Source organism: Cornus florida, unplaced genomic scaffold, assembly GCF_030987335.1.
Source record: "Cornus florida cultivar Cherokee Brave unplaced genomic scaffold, ASM3098733v1 CherokeeBrave_3.0.0_Hap2_Chr11, whole genome shotgun sequence".
NCBI lineage: Eukaryota > Viridiplantae > Streptophyta > Magnoliopsida > Cornales > Cornaceae > Cornus > Cornus florida.
In genome coordinates, this window is record NW_026775581.1 from 79,728,903 (window position 1) to 79,746,268 (window position 17,366).

At 34.0% G+C, this 17,366-nt stretch overlaps 2 protein-coding genes across 2 annotated transcripts; both read right to left on the bottom strand.

Moving 5' to 3' along the window:
• Window positions 1-1,018: 1,018 nt before the first annotated feature.
• On the bottom strand, window positions 1,019-8,967 carry LOC132284374 (cytochrome b-c1 complex subunit 7-2, mitochondrial). The gene is made up of 4 exons (XM_059786475.1): window positions 8,759-8,967; window positions 8,476-8,633; window positions 3,822-3,869; window positions 1,019-1,409 (listed from the first exon to the last, which is right to left on the bottom strand). Exons 1-4 carry the CDS (start codon window positions 8,853-8,855, stop codon window positions 1,341-1,343), a joined length of 372 nt encoding a protein of 123 aa, XP_059642458.1. The 5' UTR covers window positions 8,856-8,967; the 3' UTR covers window positions 1,019-1,340.
• Window positions 8,968-9,928: 961 nt separating this feature from the next.
• LOC132284373 (probable boron transporter 7) lies at window positions 9,929-16,426 on the bottom strand. The gene is made up of 14 exons (XM_059786474.1): window positions 16,197-16,426; window positions 15,018-15,129; window positions 14,835-14,917; window positions 14,414-14,606; window positions 14,175-14,313; window positions 13,920-14,085; window positions 13,667-13,833; window positions 12,805-12,978; window positions 12,525-12,620; window positions 12,314-12,430; window positions 11,900-12,219; window positions 11,438-11,717; window positions 10,558-10,695; window positions 9,929-10,470 (listed from the first exon to the last, which is right to left on the bottom strand). The coding sequence occupies exons 2-14, from the start codon at window positions 15,119-15,121 to the stop codon at window positions 10,441-10,443; spliced, it is 2,007 nt and encodes a 668-aa protein (XP_059642457.1). The 5' UTR covers window positions 15,122-15,129; window positions 16,197-16,426; the 3' UTR covers window positions 9,929-10,440.
• Window positions 16,427-17,366: the final 940 nt, after the last annotated feature.

Here is a 17,366-nt window from a genome sequence, read left to right on the forward strand (position 1 = left end):
AGATAAATGTAGCAAGGACAACAAAGTCAATCGAACGTGTAATCAATCACATCCACGAAGGTACTATACTACATGTAAGAAAGAGACACCTAACGGCAAATGCTCATGCACCCAATCTGGAGGCATATCATGTTAAGTGAAAGGGAGAGATTCGTACACGTCAATCCAGTGTACACTCTGTGTGATCTACATTAACAATTGCATGCCATAATTGGCATAATTAGAACCTGAGAAAAAAGAGTAATGATATCCATTGCTATTACCCTCCTACATATGTAGTTATGCGCGCGCGCGCACACACATCTTTTTCTTCTTTCTATTTTTTTTTTTTTTTTTTGTTTTTTTTTTGTTTTGGGGTACAAGGGTAAATTGTGCATCCTTCCTTCTTTTCCTCTATAAGACTTGCCTTATTTTCAAATAATAACTAAATTTCTTATCAAGCTATATAGAGTTGATGCTGTCATATTCAACCTATAACATCCATGCCATGTGCTGTTTAAATTCAGCTGTATGGAGAAGCATCCAACTCAAAGAGAAGGCCAAATTTTGAGTGAGTACTATTTATATACAAATAATATAATGAGTACAAGCAGTAGTAAAAAGTAAGCTGAAATGGTATTAGTAGTAGTAATAATATGTAGCAACAAGGTAAGCAACTCTTTTGACTGTCTCAAAAGTTTAGTGGGCAACTCTGAATGCATAATTAGATGAATATTTATGACAAATTCATAGAGGTATGCTATGAATTTGTTTCAAAGTCATAATGCCTCTACTAGGAATTTTTCTATTAACAGATCTTCAAAGCATCATTTGCTAGGATTCACTTACAATCTAACATTCCCTTCATTAAGTTGCATTTATTTATCCGAATGTACCATTCTTTCTAATATGGCAACAGTCGGTTTTGGCATGGCCAATTGTCCAAACACAAGCCTTAACTGATTATTGAGCACGGATGCAATACATGCATACAAGTCTCCCTAAAAGAAAGACCTGCTCAAGCAGTCCAACCAACAGATGATCAAAACAAAAGTTTATATATAGTTGGAATTGTTCAGGACAAAATTGTCCAAACACGAGCATTAACTAATTATATAGCAGAAATATGCAAGCAGAGAACCCAACATTACAGGCATACAATTCTGCCTAAAAGAAAGACGTGCTCAAGCTGTCCAACCAAAAGATTATAGTTCGAATGTGAACAATTGTAGCTATTAGTTCAGCCATTCAGTTGCCATGCATGCATGTCCATGGAAACCTACCAAAAGCATTGTTCTTATTTTTCAATAGAAAATGTAATTCAATCAGAAGTACTTGCACCAGCAGATAAGGAGATAGGCTCATGGAATGGTGCGCTGATAGAGAGGCAAAGCTCCTAGAGCTTCACGTTCTTCTCTCTCCCTTTTCACCTGCAAAAGAAAAGAAGCACTATATTAAACCACCATTCTAGATCATCTCCGGCACTATATGACAACCCACGAAATCAGTAAATGAAGGTAAGACCTTGATGCATGGAGGTCAATAAACTAGGGCCGAACACAAATCTATATAAAGAGTGAAATATTTGATCATGCACAAACTACTACTAATGACAGCATCAATGAAAAATGTTCAGGTACACATCAACACATGGAAACAACAAGGGGGAAGACTGAAAAAGGTGGCCAAGATAGTGGAAACATTTTTGCCCATAAGTAACAGAAAAAGCCACCGTAAATGAAGAGAAAAGCCAAAGCATATTAATGAGCCAACAGAATTGATTAGGCAGCACCTTATCAAGTTGATCAGTTAACAAAATGAACCAGACAAACCCAAAAAAAGCTATATCAGGATAGATATAGACTTCAAATAAAAGCACCACAAGATAATTGGCTAGGTGCATCAGAACGAACATAATGTAAAAACAGTTGTCCTTCACTAGCATTAGATGAGTAACAACACACTTGACAACAGGAACCAGAAACTTGAACGCAGAAAGTGGATAATATCATTTAAAAAATGCTACTAAGCACACGACAACAAGAGTTTCAAAATGGACAAAAACGCATAAAAATTAGTTATGAGGTGATGCACAGAAAACAGACCGGCTTATGATACTAATAGTCGATTAAAACAGGAAAAAGACATGCATGTGAACAAGCGTGTATAAACACATTGTTTAGTGGATAACACAGCATGTCCAAATTAGGGTAGCAGATGAAAAAAGGACAGCTGTCACTTAGTCCATAAAAGATATTTGCACATACTGATTACCTAATATACAAGGCAATTCAAGCAAAGTCCATTTATCAATCCTTAAGAAGACATTAAAAATACAAAGCCTACAGAAAGTCCTCAATCATAAAAGAGTCTATGCTAGAACACCAAAATGAAGTACAACCAGATATAAAAATTGATCAAACCAGGGATGAGACAGCTAATTTACATACTTTTACACAATGATTGCCTGATACATAAGACAATTAAAGCAAAGGCAACACCAAAAATTAGTTTGAGCGGTAACCCCAAGGGGTTGGCCTAGTTGGAAAAGACTAGGGCCCTAGTGCCTCATGAAGCATCAGGTCTCCGGATCGATTCATGCTAGGTGCAAACAATTCCTTGGAGTAGGGGCGTGTGAGTAACCAACTAGGAAATATATGTATATATATATATATATATATATATCAAAAATATATATATATATATATATATATATATATATATAGATATAGTTTGAGCGGTATCTTCACCACCTCCCAAAAGAAGAGAATAGATTGACAGTTTTGAGCTCCAACTGGGGCAAGGAGGGTGTGTGCCTTACCTATCAAAATAAAAAATAAAGCAAAGGCCATTTCTGAAGCCTAAATATCTTTTGGGGACTTTCTTATATCAGCCATCAAAATCATACACGTAATTTAAATTGACGATGCTAATATTTATAACAGAAGCTCCATTTGAGAATCCAAGTTGAGGTCCAAAGCAAAGGTGCTAGGTATAGACAGCTTGAAAAAGAACAAATATAAGCTAATTCATCCCGGGGACACAACCACATCAGTTCTGTATCATTGAAGGTTAATAATGGATAAATTTGGGATGCAGAGCCTATGATCAATTGGATAAACCTAGCAAAAGATCAACATTAATCAATGAGAAATGAATTTAATTGCAAAACTTGTCACAAAAGTTCTTAGTTCCTACAGTATATGAGATCCCAGTAAACCATTCACATAGCAAAAAAGTCACATTCCCTAAACATATCTGAAGAAAGAAGAATGTACAATTAATAGGATCAAAAGAGTTGTGTTTCACATACTAGAATAGAATATATATATATATATAAATATATATATATATATACCAGGAAGATTGACATCAGTGACTCAATATGCCAGTAATGCTCAGAGTGCCCAAAAGAATTCATAGTAAAAATAATCTTCACCTAGATTATCCCTCAAATGACTGGAGCTCTAATAAATTTTGGTTTTCCTAGTTGAAACTCACGCACCCCCTTCCAAGGAATTGTTTGCATCCAAGGGGAGTCGAACCTTAGACATGATACTTCATGAGGCACCAGGTCCAAGTGACTTACCCACTGGAGCTTTGATAATTGAGTTGTTTAACAACTGCCACAAATAAATGTGGTAGTGGAAACCTCTTAACATATTTATTATATAATCATCTAACAAATAGGTAAGCTTTAACCTCATAATTAATACGATAAAAAAGTAGTCTCCCTTATTGTCATAAAAAGGAGGATGTAAAATGATATATCCACATTATTTTGTAAGCAAAATTGTAGAATTTCACAAAAAGCATGAAACATAAGCTATTTAAGAACTTACAAGAGCCAACATATCTTGAAGATAACTCCTAAATGGGGTCTGCATTGCCTGTGAAAGAGTAAGAAAAAAATGAGTGCTGATGTTGATTAAAAGTCAATAAAGTTGCACACCCAAACAAAACTGCAAGAGAGGTCACAGGTTGAATGCCCTCATCTATTTCTAGAAACAATTATCAAGCACATCAACAATGATTAATTGGAACAAAGTTTTTCTTTTTCCAGATCTACGAACTAAGTTAAATTCATGTTGAAGAGTGATAGTCTAATATGAAACATAAGCTCTTAACATACATTCAAAGAGCTCAAATGGTTGAAAATTAAACTCTAAAAGTCCAACCCCACTTTGTCAGAAAATTCCAAAGTGATATGAAGCAACAAAACCGCAGTTTGAGAAGATTAGAAAGCGCGCGCACATTTTGATCATAAAAATAACATTTTGCTCATAAAATCGCACAGGAACAAAACAGGAAAGAGGGGGGGGGGGGGGGGGGGGGGGGAACCTTAGCTGTCAACATCCCCATAAACAAAAGACTGGAAAGATACTGCAACATTGATTCACAAATTTAGGCAATTTAATTACATAATAAAGGTAAAAGTGTTGACAAATAGCAACAAAACTGGCATCAATGAGAAGAATACTCATCCCAGGTATAAAAATAATTCCAATACCATTGGGGTTGCATGCATAAATCTTTCTTCTCCAATCAACCAAATATAGGGACATATTCTCTCTCTTTTTTTTTTTTCTTTTTTCTTTTTTCTTTTCTTTATTTATTTATTTTTTTGTTTCCCTTTATCCATACCAGTCTTGAAACCTTGACACCGGGACAGAGGTAGACCAATTATCGGGACATATTTTTACATAGAGCCACAGACTATTCCACACATCAGGTGTTGGAAAGGACTATGATGCTGATAGAAGAAACAATGTGAAGATGAAAATATGGGCTAATCGCAATGGCATATTGATGTCACAAATTTTTATTTTTTTTAATCAAAATGACAGACATTGATAGCAAATGATTAAAATATTGAATGAAACATTCTAAGGTTTTAGTGAAGATGTAATAGAAGATAGTTGAAATAAAGTTTTGAAAGTAAAATGTGCATGCTATTTAATTCCATTCTAGTTTTGGTATGTTTCTTTGTGTCTAAAATTCTAATTTAATCAGCTTTGCCATTTTTTCTTTTCTTTTTTTTTTTTCCCCTAATTGGTGCATCTACCAGCTACTAATTTACATTATATATATTCATACCACTGAAACCTTCTTTTGCTTATCTGTCATTAATCATGTCACTCATAATTTCTCTCCAAAATGTTGATTATTAATCATAGTTACTCCTATCATCCATTGAACCATTCTTATTTCATTGAAATTGTTTTGTTATCCATATTTCTAGTTAATACCCCACCTTTCTCTCTATATAAATTAGTTGGCCTAGAAACCATCCTATAAAATTTCCCTTTCAACCAACATAATATATATATATATACATCACATAGCATAATACCAGCTTATCTCCATTTTGTGCAACATGTTTCAATCCTATTTGTTATATCATTGTCTATTTCTCTATCCTTTTCATCTAACTATCAAGCATTTATTTTGAATAATCCTTTATTCTTTAATTGTTGTCGGGACTCATAATATTGTTATTTGTTGTATACCCATTGAATTTACACTCCACATATTACATTTTAGTTCTACAAATTTTTTGATCTTTTGACTTTTAATGTATTTTTTGATGCTCTCATTCTTATTTTTAGAACATCTATAAGAACTGTATAATCCAAAAACAACATGCTCCTTGGATTTTGTCAGTCTTTTGTAGTTTCTTGTAATATAGTGCGCGTATATAGAGCTCAATCCTATTTTAAAAATTAGTTTTTCCAAATATAGTGCAAACTCTAGTCCTTATATCCTTACAAGTTTTTTTGGATAATTTAATTAAAATGATACGAGTTCCTCTTTTTTGTAGGGCACAGCAAACTATATTTTCCGGTACATATACCTTCTCTTAGTGTAAAATAAAAATCATGTATAGATCTGACTTTTGAGTTCTGCAATCTTTTATTAATTGCATTATTTAGTACACGACCTCCATGGTAAATCTACTTAGCATAAATCTAAGTTTGTTCTCAGACGCTATTGAATTTTTCCTCGATCTTTGTTCATTAGCCATTCCCATAGTTCATAGTACGACTTGTTGGTTTAATTCCTCTGGAATTGCCACATATCTCCATTATTTTTATAAATGACTTAACCCAATTGATCTATGATCATATATTATCCCAAAAATTTGTTGAATAAGTTGTTAACCATTCAATTCCTAAATTTTCTAAGGTTCTCATTATATATTTATTGCATAATATCATGTAATCAGGTATTCACTATATATTTAAGTGGTTTAAGTACCGTATATTTAAGTGATTTCCCCACCACTTTATTATTCATTTGACTTATCATTCCCATATTAGGTTCATTAGTCTAAATTTCTTCTGTATTACTCCCTTTGTCCCAATTTAGATGTCATTTTTGGGGAGTAGGAATTTTTAAGGGGACATGTGGGACATGCCTTGTCTCCTTAAAAAGTTACTAATTTGCCCTTCTAAGTTTTGAATATTCAAGTTTGAAATTTTAAACTCCAAGGACATATATGGAAAGATGTAAAATATATTGTTTGAAAAAGGAAAGTGACAACTATTTTGGGACAGACCAAAAAGAAAAGCATGACATCTTTTTTGGGACAGAGGGAGTATAATATTATATTCCTCCAAGTGGTGAGACACTGAGTATACAAATCAAATAAAGTTCAAATACAATTACAGAGGTCCACAGCAATACCAACAACATACCAACCTTACAGTTACTACCATATGAAGTTCCTATGTCATACAAACCCAAAAATATCGTTACTTTCTCCACCAAGACCACTAAGAAAAAGAGATGAAGTACTAAAAAGTAATTAATCATGTCATACACTTTCACCACTAAGGCTGCAAACAATTTGAGATGCTCATTTACAATTCAGGTTCAAGCCTCTCAACTCAATTATAGCTTGTTCAAACTCATTACGAACAAGCTGAGCTCAAGCTTTAACTTCAGACTTGTTTATTGAATGAGAAAACTTAAGAAAGCCCCAACTCGAGCAAAACACGACAGCTATGCTGTAATTATATTGACATTCCATGGTTCATTTTTATGATGAATGTTACATTATAAATGTACTAAAGGTGATGGTGTGACCTTAGTTTCTCTAATTCTCACCAAATAGTAAAAAACCAAAATTATAGCAAAGCACAAGAAACGAAAGGTAATGCCAAATTTGATTCAGGCTCTCAAAATGTGTTCACATCTTAGAAGCGTGACACTTCTTATTATTCTTCTTCATCAAACCATAAAAGTAATGCATACCCTCTAAAACCAATGCACTCCGTTTTGAAACTCTACTCTCTCTCAATTGAGATTTCTAATGCGTTCACAATACCAGTAAACCAACAATTTATTGACGGAAAGCGTGGTCTCTCCTACAGAGAATTCTAAAATGAATATTTGAAGAAATAAAGGGAAAATATCCTTCCAAAAATGAACCACCTGTTAAGGATTTTCAGAAAATATAATTAAAACAAACATATAAATATAGTCTAACTCCAAAATCTTAGTTAAAATGTGCTCTTAATTCTCATTGCTTTCATGTTTTCTCACCAACCAAACAAATATGATATATATATATATATATATATGGAATTTGATACATACAATGATACAAACATTAATGTAATCCATTAAGTAGAAGACAACTACAATAAAATATATTTGGTTTAGCTAAGGCTAATTTTTTTCATTTCTTTGAAATAAGAAAGATATAACAGAAAAACCAAAGTGCAATTCTGTCCACATACATTTTCTGAGCAACAAAATATAAGAAACATGAAAATGAGACATGAACAAAACCATAACAATGTACCAATTAAAGAAATTCAAAATTAGAAAAAAGAAAAAGAAAAAAAATAAAATAATATATATATATATATATATATATATACACAATTCAAACATTTCCTGTCTTTTTTCTTTATTCCTTCTGTTTTCTCAGAAGCAACAGCATTTCAAACAAACAGCCAACATGAACCATTTTGTGTGTGTGTAATTCAACTAAGATTGAAACTAAATTACTAATAACTGATTTTAATTGACCCAACAATTTTTTTCCCTCTCTTCTTCTCCATTAATCCTCAAACTCTAGACCTAGAGGTTGGCAAACAAAAGCCAATTCCCAAGCCAAAGAGGCCACAAGAGGATCGGTTTGACCCAACATTTTCATTTTCTCTAATAACCAAACTTAGCAAAAAGAGAACCAAAAAAATATAAATAAAAAAGACAAAAAAAAAAATATATATATATATATATATATATATATATATATATATATATATATATAGCTACGCCTTTTCTGATGCAAAAACAACAAAACGCCTATAGAAGTCCTTCAAATTTATCTTCTTTACTTCTCCTTTCTTCATATACATTTTCTCAGCAATTAAATAAAGTTCATCCAGAAACCAAAACTAATAAAAAGCATAAGATCCAAAGTTTTCTATTCATTTCCGATACATTTTCTGAGCAACCAAAGAGATGGAGATAAATAGAGACCTGCAAGTCCTCGGGGAGGTACTCGTGCTTCATTGACAGATCTATTGCTCGCTTAAGGCGTTGGTTTCTCGCATCAACGATCTCTCTAGGAAGCCGATTCAGTGCTTCCTTTATGTCCAAATCAAAGTACGGATCGTACAGGTCGTCATATCGAAGCCCTAATCTCACACACACATATAGAAAAATACAATCGGAAATGTAAAACTAAGGATTCGAAATTGATATATATACGGAGTATATATATAAAGAGAGAAAGAGAGGAATTGGGGCAAAAAAATCTAACCGTATCTACGGAGGCGATTAGATATGGTTTTCATATGAACAGATGCAAGCCAGTTCTTCCTCGGGTCTACGATCCATTTCATGAGTGATGAAAACATGGCTACCTGCGCAGCTCTCTCCCTCTCTCTCCTCTCTTTCTCTCTCTAGCTCAGTGTTGAGTCTCCGCCACTCTCCGGGTATATCTGGAAGATATCTTCTTTCTGGAATAATCGTGAGGTATTTATTACCATTTTAGGGAAGATGTTTGCCGCAGGTAGATGTTAAATGACCAGGAGAAACGGCGTCGTATTAGTGAGGGACTTCACATTAAAAATGAGTGCCTTCATACTATAGTTTTTTTTTTTTTTGATAATTAAAATTTTAGTTGTTTGGACTTAATCGACTACCCAAGGTTGAAGAGGAAATTTTTCATTTTTTTTTTAATAAGAATAACATCAAGAGCTGCCTTTTGAAGTTGTTTGAATCTTTTTTCTATTTTATAAATTCTTCAAGACTAATATTGGATAATTACATACAGTATCTCTCCAACCCCCAAAAAGTAACATATTTGAAACATTTTATTTGAAGTGATTTGAGGAAAAAAAAAAAGGCAACATTTTAACCATATGACATAGTTATTTATTCAATTATTTCTTTTTGTTTCTTTTTTATTTTTTTTGTTGACAAGAAAGTCTTATATTATTTCTACTGATTAGTGATACTATTCTATCTTTATTTTTCATCTTTTCTCCTTTCCATTGATTAAAGAAATTTGGTTGTTAATTAAGTGTGTTATGAATCTTTTGATGCTGTTAAAATCGCAACTTTATATCGCAAAAAAAACGTTTCTTGATTCGAACCTAAATCACAATGGAACAATCTTACCCCAGCCCAACCTACCAATCAATTCGGAACTCACTAAGAAACAATTTCATAGATAATGTTGATTGATGAAGATTATTCGGTAAATTACTCACATGGCATATACAAAGAAAATTATTCATCAATCCCCACATTACTACTTTGCTCTTTTAAAACATAGAAGAGAGAACATAAAATCTCAAGGGACCATTTTCCTTTGTTCATCCACATTCGTAGGAAGCATTGTAAAAAATGTTTCATCCTGAGCCAAATGTACGACAAGGGTCGAATAAAAAAAATTCTAACAATTAAAATTCCAGGGACAAAACACTAAATAAAAAATAGCTCTTCATTCACCGTTTTCTTTATTAATTACATCGTCAAAATCTACTACCTGTTATAAAGAGAAGACAACAGATTTCAAAAAAATATGTGATAGTCACCTTAAAAGAAAACTACAATCCTTGTTCATCAAGTATGCAATGAAAACTCCAGTCATAACCCTTGTTGATTTGTCTTCCCCACTTCTCTTCACATTCCCTTTCCTCAATCTCATTCTTTTCCTTCGACATGGCAACGAAAATATCAGCAATGATCAAACTGTTATAAAATAATTCCTGTTAAAAAAATGGTTCCCCTGCTGGGAAAAGATTAGTAATCGCTTCGGATGATTCATTCTTTCCTTCTTTCTGCGATTAGTATCTCTTCTTCTTTTTCTTCCTCCGTTTTCTTTTAAATATAAAATATATATAGTGTTTCATCCACAGCCACCTCTGTACATGAATCTTGAATACTCTTCTCAGAGAAACATTAGCAGCATCAATGCCATTACATATTCTCACACTACGTTCGGCCATTGCCTTCTGGGTGAACCTGAAATAACAAGCGCTCCTTTGGAATCATTCTACCAGAAACAACGAAAAATTAGAGTAAATATTAATTTTAGAAAAAGTTGCTTACCTGGGATTGCCTATCGTTGAAGCTTACTGATCTAAGCTTCAACTCCCCTCTATGGGTTGTTATCTCATCCAATATCTCTGCAGCAGATAAATCTATTCCACTTTCGTCGCTGCTCCCTGGATCAGGTGGTTCTCTTTCCTGCTCGAACGTTTTCATGCCCACAGATGCAATTATTAGAAGTTTAAGACTCTTGACAATCAAAATGAAACATTTACTCAAATTAAGACTCAACGAGCTTTAATCGAAACAACTTGGATTAGCTACATAAATTCATCATCTCCATTCAGCTCTTTTGATATAACTAAATTTTATGTCCACCTTTATCAGAGCTTGAACCTGTCCATTCCAAATATGACTTTCCTGATACAGATTTTTAAGTCTAGCTAAAACATCGTGATATTTTTAACCTACAGAATATAATGGAACAACATTTAGCTCAATCTTCCACAGGAGGGAAGCGAATACTTCAATTGTGACACTAAGCAAAAAAAATATACAATGTGAATTATTGTGAGCATGTGTTTCTTTTAAGACTGTTCCTTTCCCAGTGCAATGTAACAGAACACAAGTAATACTGGATAAAAGTGACGTTAAATATATCTCTTGTAAGTCTTTTCAGATGAGTGCATATAAAATTAAGGTTTAGGCATAAATGTTTCATCTTTCCTCCCTCCTACCTAATGAGACCAAGGGACTTCACCATATACCAACACAATACAACCTAATTTCAACTCATCAACGCCTTAATCGTACTACTTTGGGGTCAGCTACATGATCCTTTTTCTGCTGTTATTTTCAAATGAAGTTGCATCCTAAATTCAATGCAAGACAATCATCATCATGAATGACACAGTATTTTCACAAGAAGGAAATTACATACCCTGAGGGAGAGACTCCTGCTGCGGACTGGGATGCCAATAATTTCCTCATACTCAGCCGCATCTAGTTCCTGAAGATGTTGATGAGGAAACAGTTTGGGGAGAGCATGTTGTCTTATGCTTATGAGCAGGAAGAACGGCAAAGGGAACAATATTCCAGCTACAGGTATCCATGTCACCCCAAAACAAACCAGTAAATACACAAACTGGAAGAGAGTAAACCAGGCAATGTATTTGAAAGGTACTGATTCCACAAATGATAAATGGGCCCCTTCTAGGACTCTGCCATAGACAATAAAAGAAAAAGATGTAAGATAAAAATGGGAATCATAAAATTATACATGCTACTCTACAAGATAGCCTGTTATATAATTCACATGACTTGAAACGAGCCTATTTTGAGCTGGGCCGATCAATATAGTGGGAAAATTTCATTTCCAGGGTGACAAAGATGCATGACTTACTTGAACCGCCGAGCTGGAGTGATGAATAGCAGCAACAGTCTCTCCCAGAACTGATTTCCTGGGAGGCTATCTATGGCCATGTAGGCAAAGTATCCCCAAAGAACTGAGGTAGGTATCATCTTGATCATAGGTATAGCACACACCATAATGCCCACAAAAATGGATTGTAATAGGTTGCTTACTCTTTGTTCGTTAACTCGGACAGGCAAGTAAGCATCAATATGCCGCTCAGGATCAAATTTTCCCTTTGCATCTCCTTCATCATCATATTTCATTACAGCCTCCTTCAAGTCTTCCAATTCCTTATCTACAGAAGTAGGCTGCAGCAAATCCATAATTTACTTACCATAAGCATGGGCACATTCACACACGCAAGTGTACACAAACACCAAAATGTGTGTTTAGAACACTTACAGTTGGACAAGCGTCCATCTCGATGAACACAGCGTGCATCTTTCCATAGATTTCTGAGTTGCTTGCTTGTAGCTTCATGCATTCCTTGGCACTCTTCACCATTTTCTTTCGGATCAACTGCAAATCATGGATCATATTTAGTAAAAATTTAAAACATGTGTGTTAATCAAGCAATGTAAGAACGATTTTTTTTCAGAATCCCAAATCCCACCTGCCTCTTAAGGACTGCAAGACTCCTGGTGTGCATGGGAGATTGTGGTAGGACACCATTTGAAGGAGGAAGTCCAAGCAACCCACAAATCAAGGTCTGAAACCATAAACCATAACCAGATATATGACTAAAGAAAAAATGTAAACTAAAACTACTCAATAAAAAAGTAAACCAAAACTTACAAAAAGAAAAACTAAAAATTGCTAAAAAAACAAAGGCCATGAATCTGAAAATAAACCATACTAGCAAATAAAAAATTAAATTAATGAAAAACATATACCATGAATCCTAGCAACAGGATGTCATAATGGTATGAGGTCGGGTTTTTGAGATTGAATTCCTTCTGTTGTGCCATTTGTGAAGCTACACTGTGGTCAAAAAAATATAAGCCTGCTACCATCACGGCTGGTATGAAGGCAAGAAAAATGTATGCCACCGGGACTTTCCCCATATCCTGCAGTTTGATCATATGAAGCGTGTGATTAATTATATCATCTTGATCTTTTCCTCAAGTTTTTAGATGTATATTCAGCAATATTTCAACCTTTATATGGTAGAAGAAACTTGGCAGTGAAATGCAAATCTCAAAAAAGTAAATAAAAAAAATAAAAAAAAAGAGAGACTTGGCATGAGAAATGTCCTAAAACGGAAACCTATCTGATTGGTCTCAAAAGTCTGATACCTTATTATCTTCTCTGTAAACTAAATAACCTGACCTAAATTAGACAAAAGAAGTTTAAATGTCACTAACAGACCCAAGATAGTAAAGTTTTCAAACTTTCAACTCAACTAAATAAAGGAAGATCTAAGTCAGATTTAGACCTATATGGGGAATGGCATGGTTCCAGTCTTCCAGATATTGTTGTATGCGGCGAATAATTCTCTCTTAATCAATTCATGCGAATCTTCAGCAAAAAACTATTCTCTATGGCCCATGATGTTTTCAAAACCCATTTCCTTCATAATAAGACGATTAAGAAAGAGAAATAGGAGTTTCTCTGACAGTATCCCAAACCCAAAACAACAAAATCTAGTTCAGATCTCAGCCTATAATTCCTAAAGTCAATGAAACAACAGTCTACAAGGATAAATGATATCTTCACAAAAGGAACCAATGAGACAATTAATCATAAAATCGATACCTTGATCACTGTCCAATGGTATAATGATTCAGAATCCCAAGGTAGAGGACAAACAAGCCTCCTTGGTACTCCAGAAGGAATTTTACTTGGCACACTATAAGACAATGCTGTCCACAACACCACCATAAGGGGAACCCCATAGTCTGCAATGAAACTTCGGAGCCACCCTGTATTAAGCAGGCAACAAACAATGAAATCCTCGTCAATTGATTAATGTCACTACAATTAATTCACTATGGGTCCATTCATGTACCTGTGCCATAATGCCAAGACCTAGCCCTTCTACTCTTGATGGAAGTAAGAAGTAGACCAAAACAGAAAATTATCGCCAGCAACCCATTCGTATAAAGCCATTGGAATTGATATATCTCTAACTTGGGATTATCACCTTCGGGAATACTAAATTCACTCACCAGCCCCTGTGATTCAAGCATAACCAAAGTTAAACCATATTTTGAAGGCTTTTCAAAGCTAAAAAACTGGTTTATATCGTTTATAAGATAAATACCTTAATAGCCTCTTGTATGAAAAGAACAGCAATCAACATGCCAAAAAGTTCTCCTGCAATTCTCGTAAATCTAGAGATGATTGTGCAAGCATTGAATATTGCAAGAAGAAACAGAAGGATAGAAGTCCATACACAAACCCTGTATTGGTAAATACATAAATAAATATAGAACCATCTGCTGATTCAAGATGCCATAAAGATTTCTAATGGTTTAGAAAAGAATGAGGAGATTTCCTCACCATCCGGCCCAAGCTAGATATAGCTCCTGCCCCAAGTTCGACCTTCCTTTGGCGAAACTGTACAAGTAAGTGTACATTATAACCGTGGGTTCGGCAACTCCTAAAATCAACAGAGGCTGCCCACCAAAAATCGAGTGGATGATTCCACATATAGCTGTAGAAGTTAGAGTTTCGACTGTGCTCAAGCTTCCATCTAGCATAACACAACAATTTTCAGGGTGAATCAATAGTTCATGACCTAAAATTGCATCAACTTTACCAAAGGCGGTGTAGCCTAACAGCACTTCCTCGCCTTCCAAAGGAAAAGGTCGAGGGTTCAAGTCCTCATAGGGGCATTGTAGTATGTGAGTGTGTTTCTTGCAAATGAAAAAGAAAAAAAAAATTGCAAAATCTATATTATAGAGAAAGGGTAATGATGTACCTGTTTCCTTACTCAATTGCTCTCCAAAGGCAATGACAGGAAGAGCAGAAGCAAAGAAGATATATGCCGTTGGAGCCAATATCCTGAGATCAGTAATGAGAATGAATGAAAGTTAACAACACCAATGACCAAAACAACCAACTGCTCACTCAACATGTATTCATATAATACAAAAGAAAATACCTAAAGCCTGAACAAAGTGCATCAACCCAATCACTCTTATAACAAAGTACTCTCCCTCGGACATCTTTGATGACCCCTCCGAATGGAGTTCTTATAAGATCCATTGTAGAGGCTGCAATCGAAGAAAGAAGGTAACTTATATCAACATATATATCCAATATAAACAATCATTAAAAAGAAAAATGACAGTCATTTGGTTGCCAATGACTAGTTCATAAGATTGTAGGGACACCCTGAATGTTAACAAAAAAGACATTCATTCTTCAAATTTTTATTTTTATATAAACAGAATAAATTATTGCTATACATGTGGTTGATGATTCTAAATTAATATTATGTTCTCTCTCTTTGAAGTAATGAAGTGTAAAGGGATCACTAAAAGGAAAACCTTTTATCATTGTAACAAAGCAGAGCTAAGAGATCTTTGAAGTTTAACTCACTTTATTCACAGAAGCAGTGCCTCTACGTAGGATTCAAGTAATTGACACAAATTAAAAGTTTTATATAAAGGAACAATATCCAAATAGATGAAATAGAAAAATTCAAAGAAATACCTTGAAATTCATCTAAATGTACAAACATCACACATTTTTAGATGAATAAAATAACATCATTCATATGCTCTAGAAACAGAGAATCCGACATTATGCATTTGCTGGAACCAAAACAGAACGAATCTCAAATTTTAAAAGGCCACAATGGCATGAAACCGACAAATTGTGAAATTGCAAATTGACATTCTCTAGGAACCTCATATCCTGTTCATGAATCGGCATATATGCTCTTGAAAAAACAATAGGTCCTGTTTGGTTTTCGAGAAAGTGGAAACTGAAGAGAATAAAAAGATGGGAAAAAAACAAAATTAGATCTACATTTCTCTCCTTTTTAGCTATTTAGGCTCACAAAGCAAACAGAACGCCTAACATCAGAATTCATACAGCTTTACACCTCATTTTCTTTTCGTTTCCTCACCTTTCTCGGCATTCAAACAGAACGTATACAGATTTTCTTACAACAAAACTCCATTCCACGCCATGAACAAATCCATTCACTCCGATTCCAATAAATTTCAGACACACATATATGCAAAAATGTACACACAATGTATGCATATATACATGCATACAAATATGTATACATGATATAGAGAATCAATTGGTAAACAGAGAAAAGAAAAACCTTGTGTATGAAGAAAATCACAACGGTGGCAAAATAATGGCAGTGATCCGCCGGCGATGGAGAATCAGCCGGGAAATATCAGGTGCCGGCCGGCAAACCCGGCCGGTGAATATAAATAAGAGTTATGGCAACTCTTTCCTCCTCCTCCTACTTTTTCTCTCTCTCTCTCTCTCCCCTACTTTCTCTCTCTAAAAGCCTCTTGGTTGGACAAAGAGAGAGGAACAGAGCAAAGGAGGTGAGTGAAGGGCTGGGTTCAAAAAAGGCCAGAGAGCCATGGTCGCGTGGGACCCACAGCATCTGTATCTTTGTACAGCTGGCAATGTTTTATTGGCTGGTGCGGAATATGGAGTGTATATATATATATATATATATAGTCACGTGTCGAATGAAAAGGAAAGTGTTAAAAAAAAGTGTTACTAGTAAAAAAGAATGAAAAGGAAAGAAAAGGAAAGATTTCTAAATGTATGAGCTGTGAAACATCACTTTTATTGAACAGTCCGTGAATATTCAGAGCATTACCATTTCAGGCCTTTTGTCATTATTTTTAGTTTTTAATGCCATTATCTTTCAAATTTTCACTTATTAATCTACATTAATCTCATACATTTCAGTTTTGAGATTAATTTTGTCATCATATTTACTTAAATGATTCAAATATAGTGCAGATAAAGAAAAGTGAAATATACATTAGTTCATTCAAAATTTGAAAGAGATCATACTTTTAGATCATGTTATTTACTATTGTCTTGTAAAATGAAATGTATTTAAAATATTTTATTCAAGTTAAGTTTGTTCTTAAGAAAATTTTCAAAATTAATATCTATATAGGATTTATAAGAAGAATTTTAAAATGATTTGACACTTGTACTCCACTGAATTTTAATAAATTAATGGTCAATGTTGAAATATAAAAGTACTTTTTGAAATAATTCTATAACAATAGTGTTCTCTTGGAAAATAAATAAATGAAATGTAAAATTATAGAAGTCTCTGTGTGGGAAATCATTTTTATAAAATTAAGATATTTATGCAAAAAAAATTAGCACCATCATCACCATTGCATCTCCAACCATTGTCTATATATATTTTTTTTGTGTAACTCTGATGTGTGATGATGAATTTACACAAAAAATTTGAATTATTTAGACCTTTTGTGTAAAAATATATCTC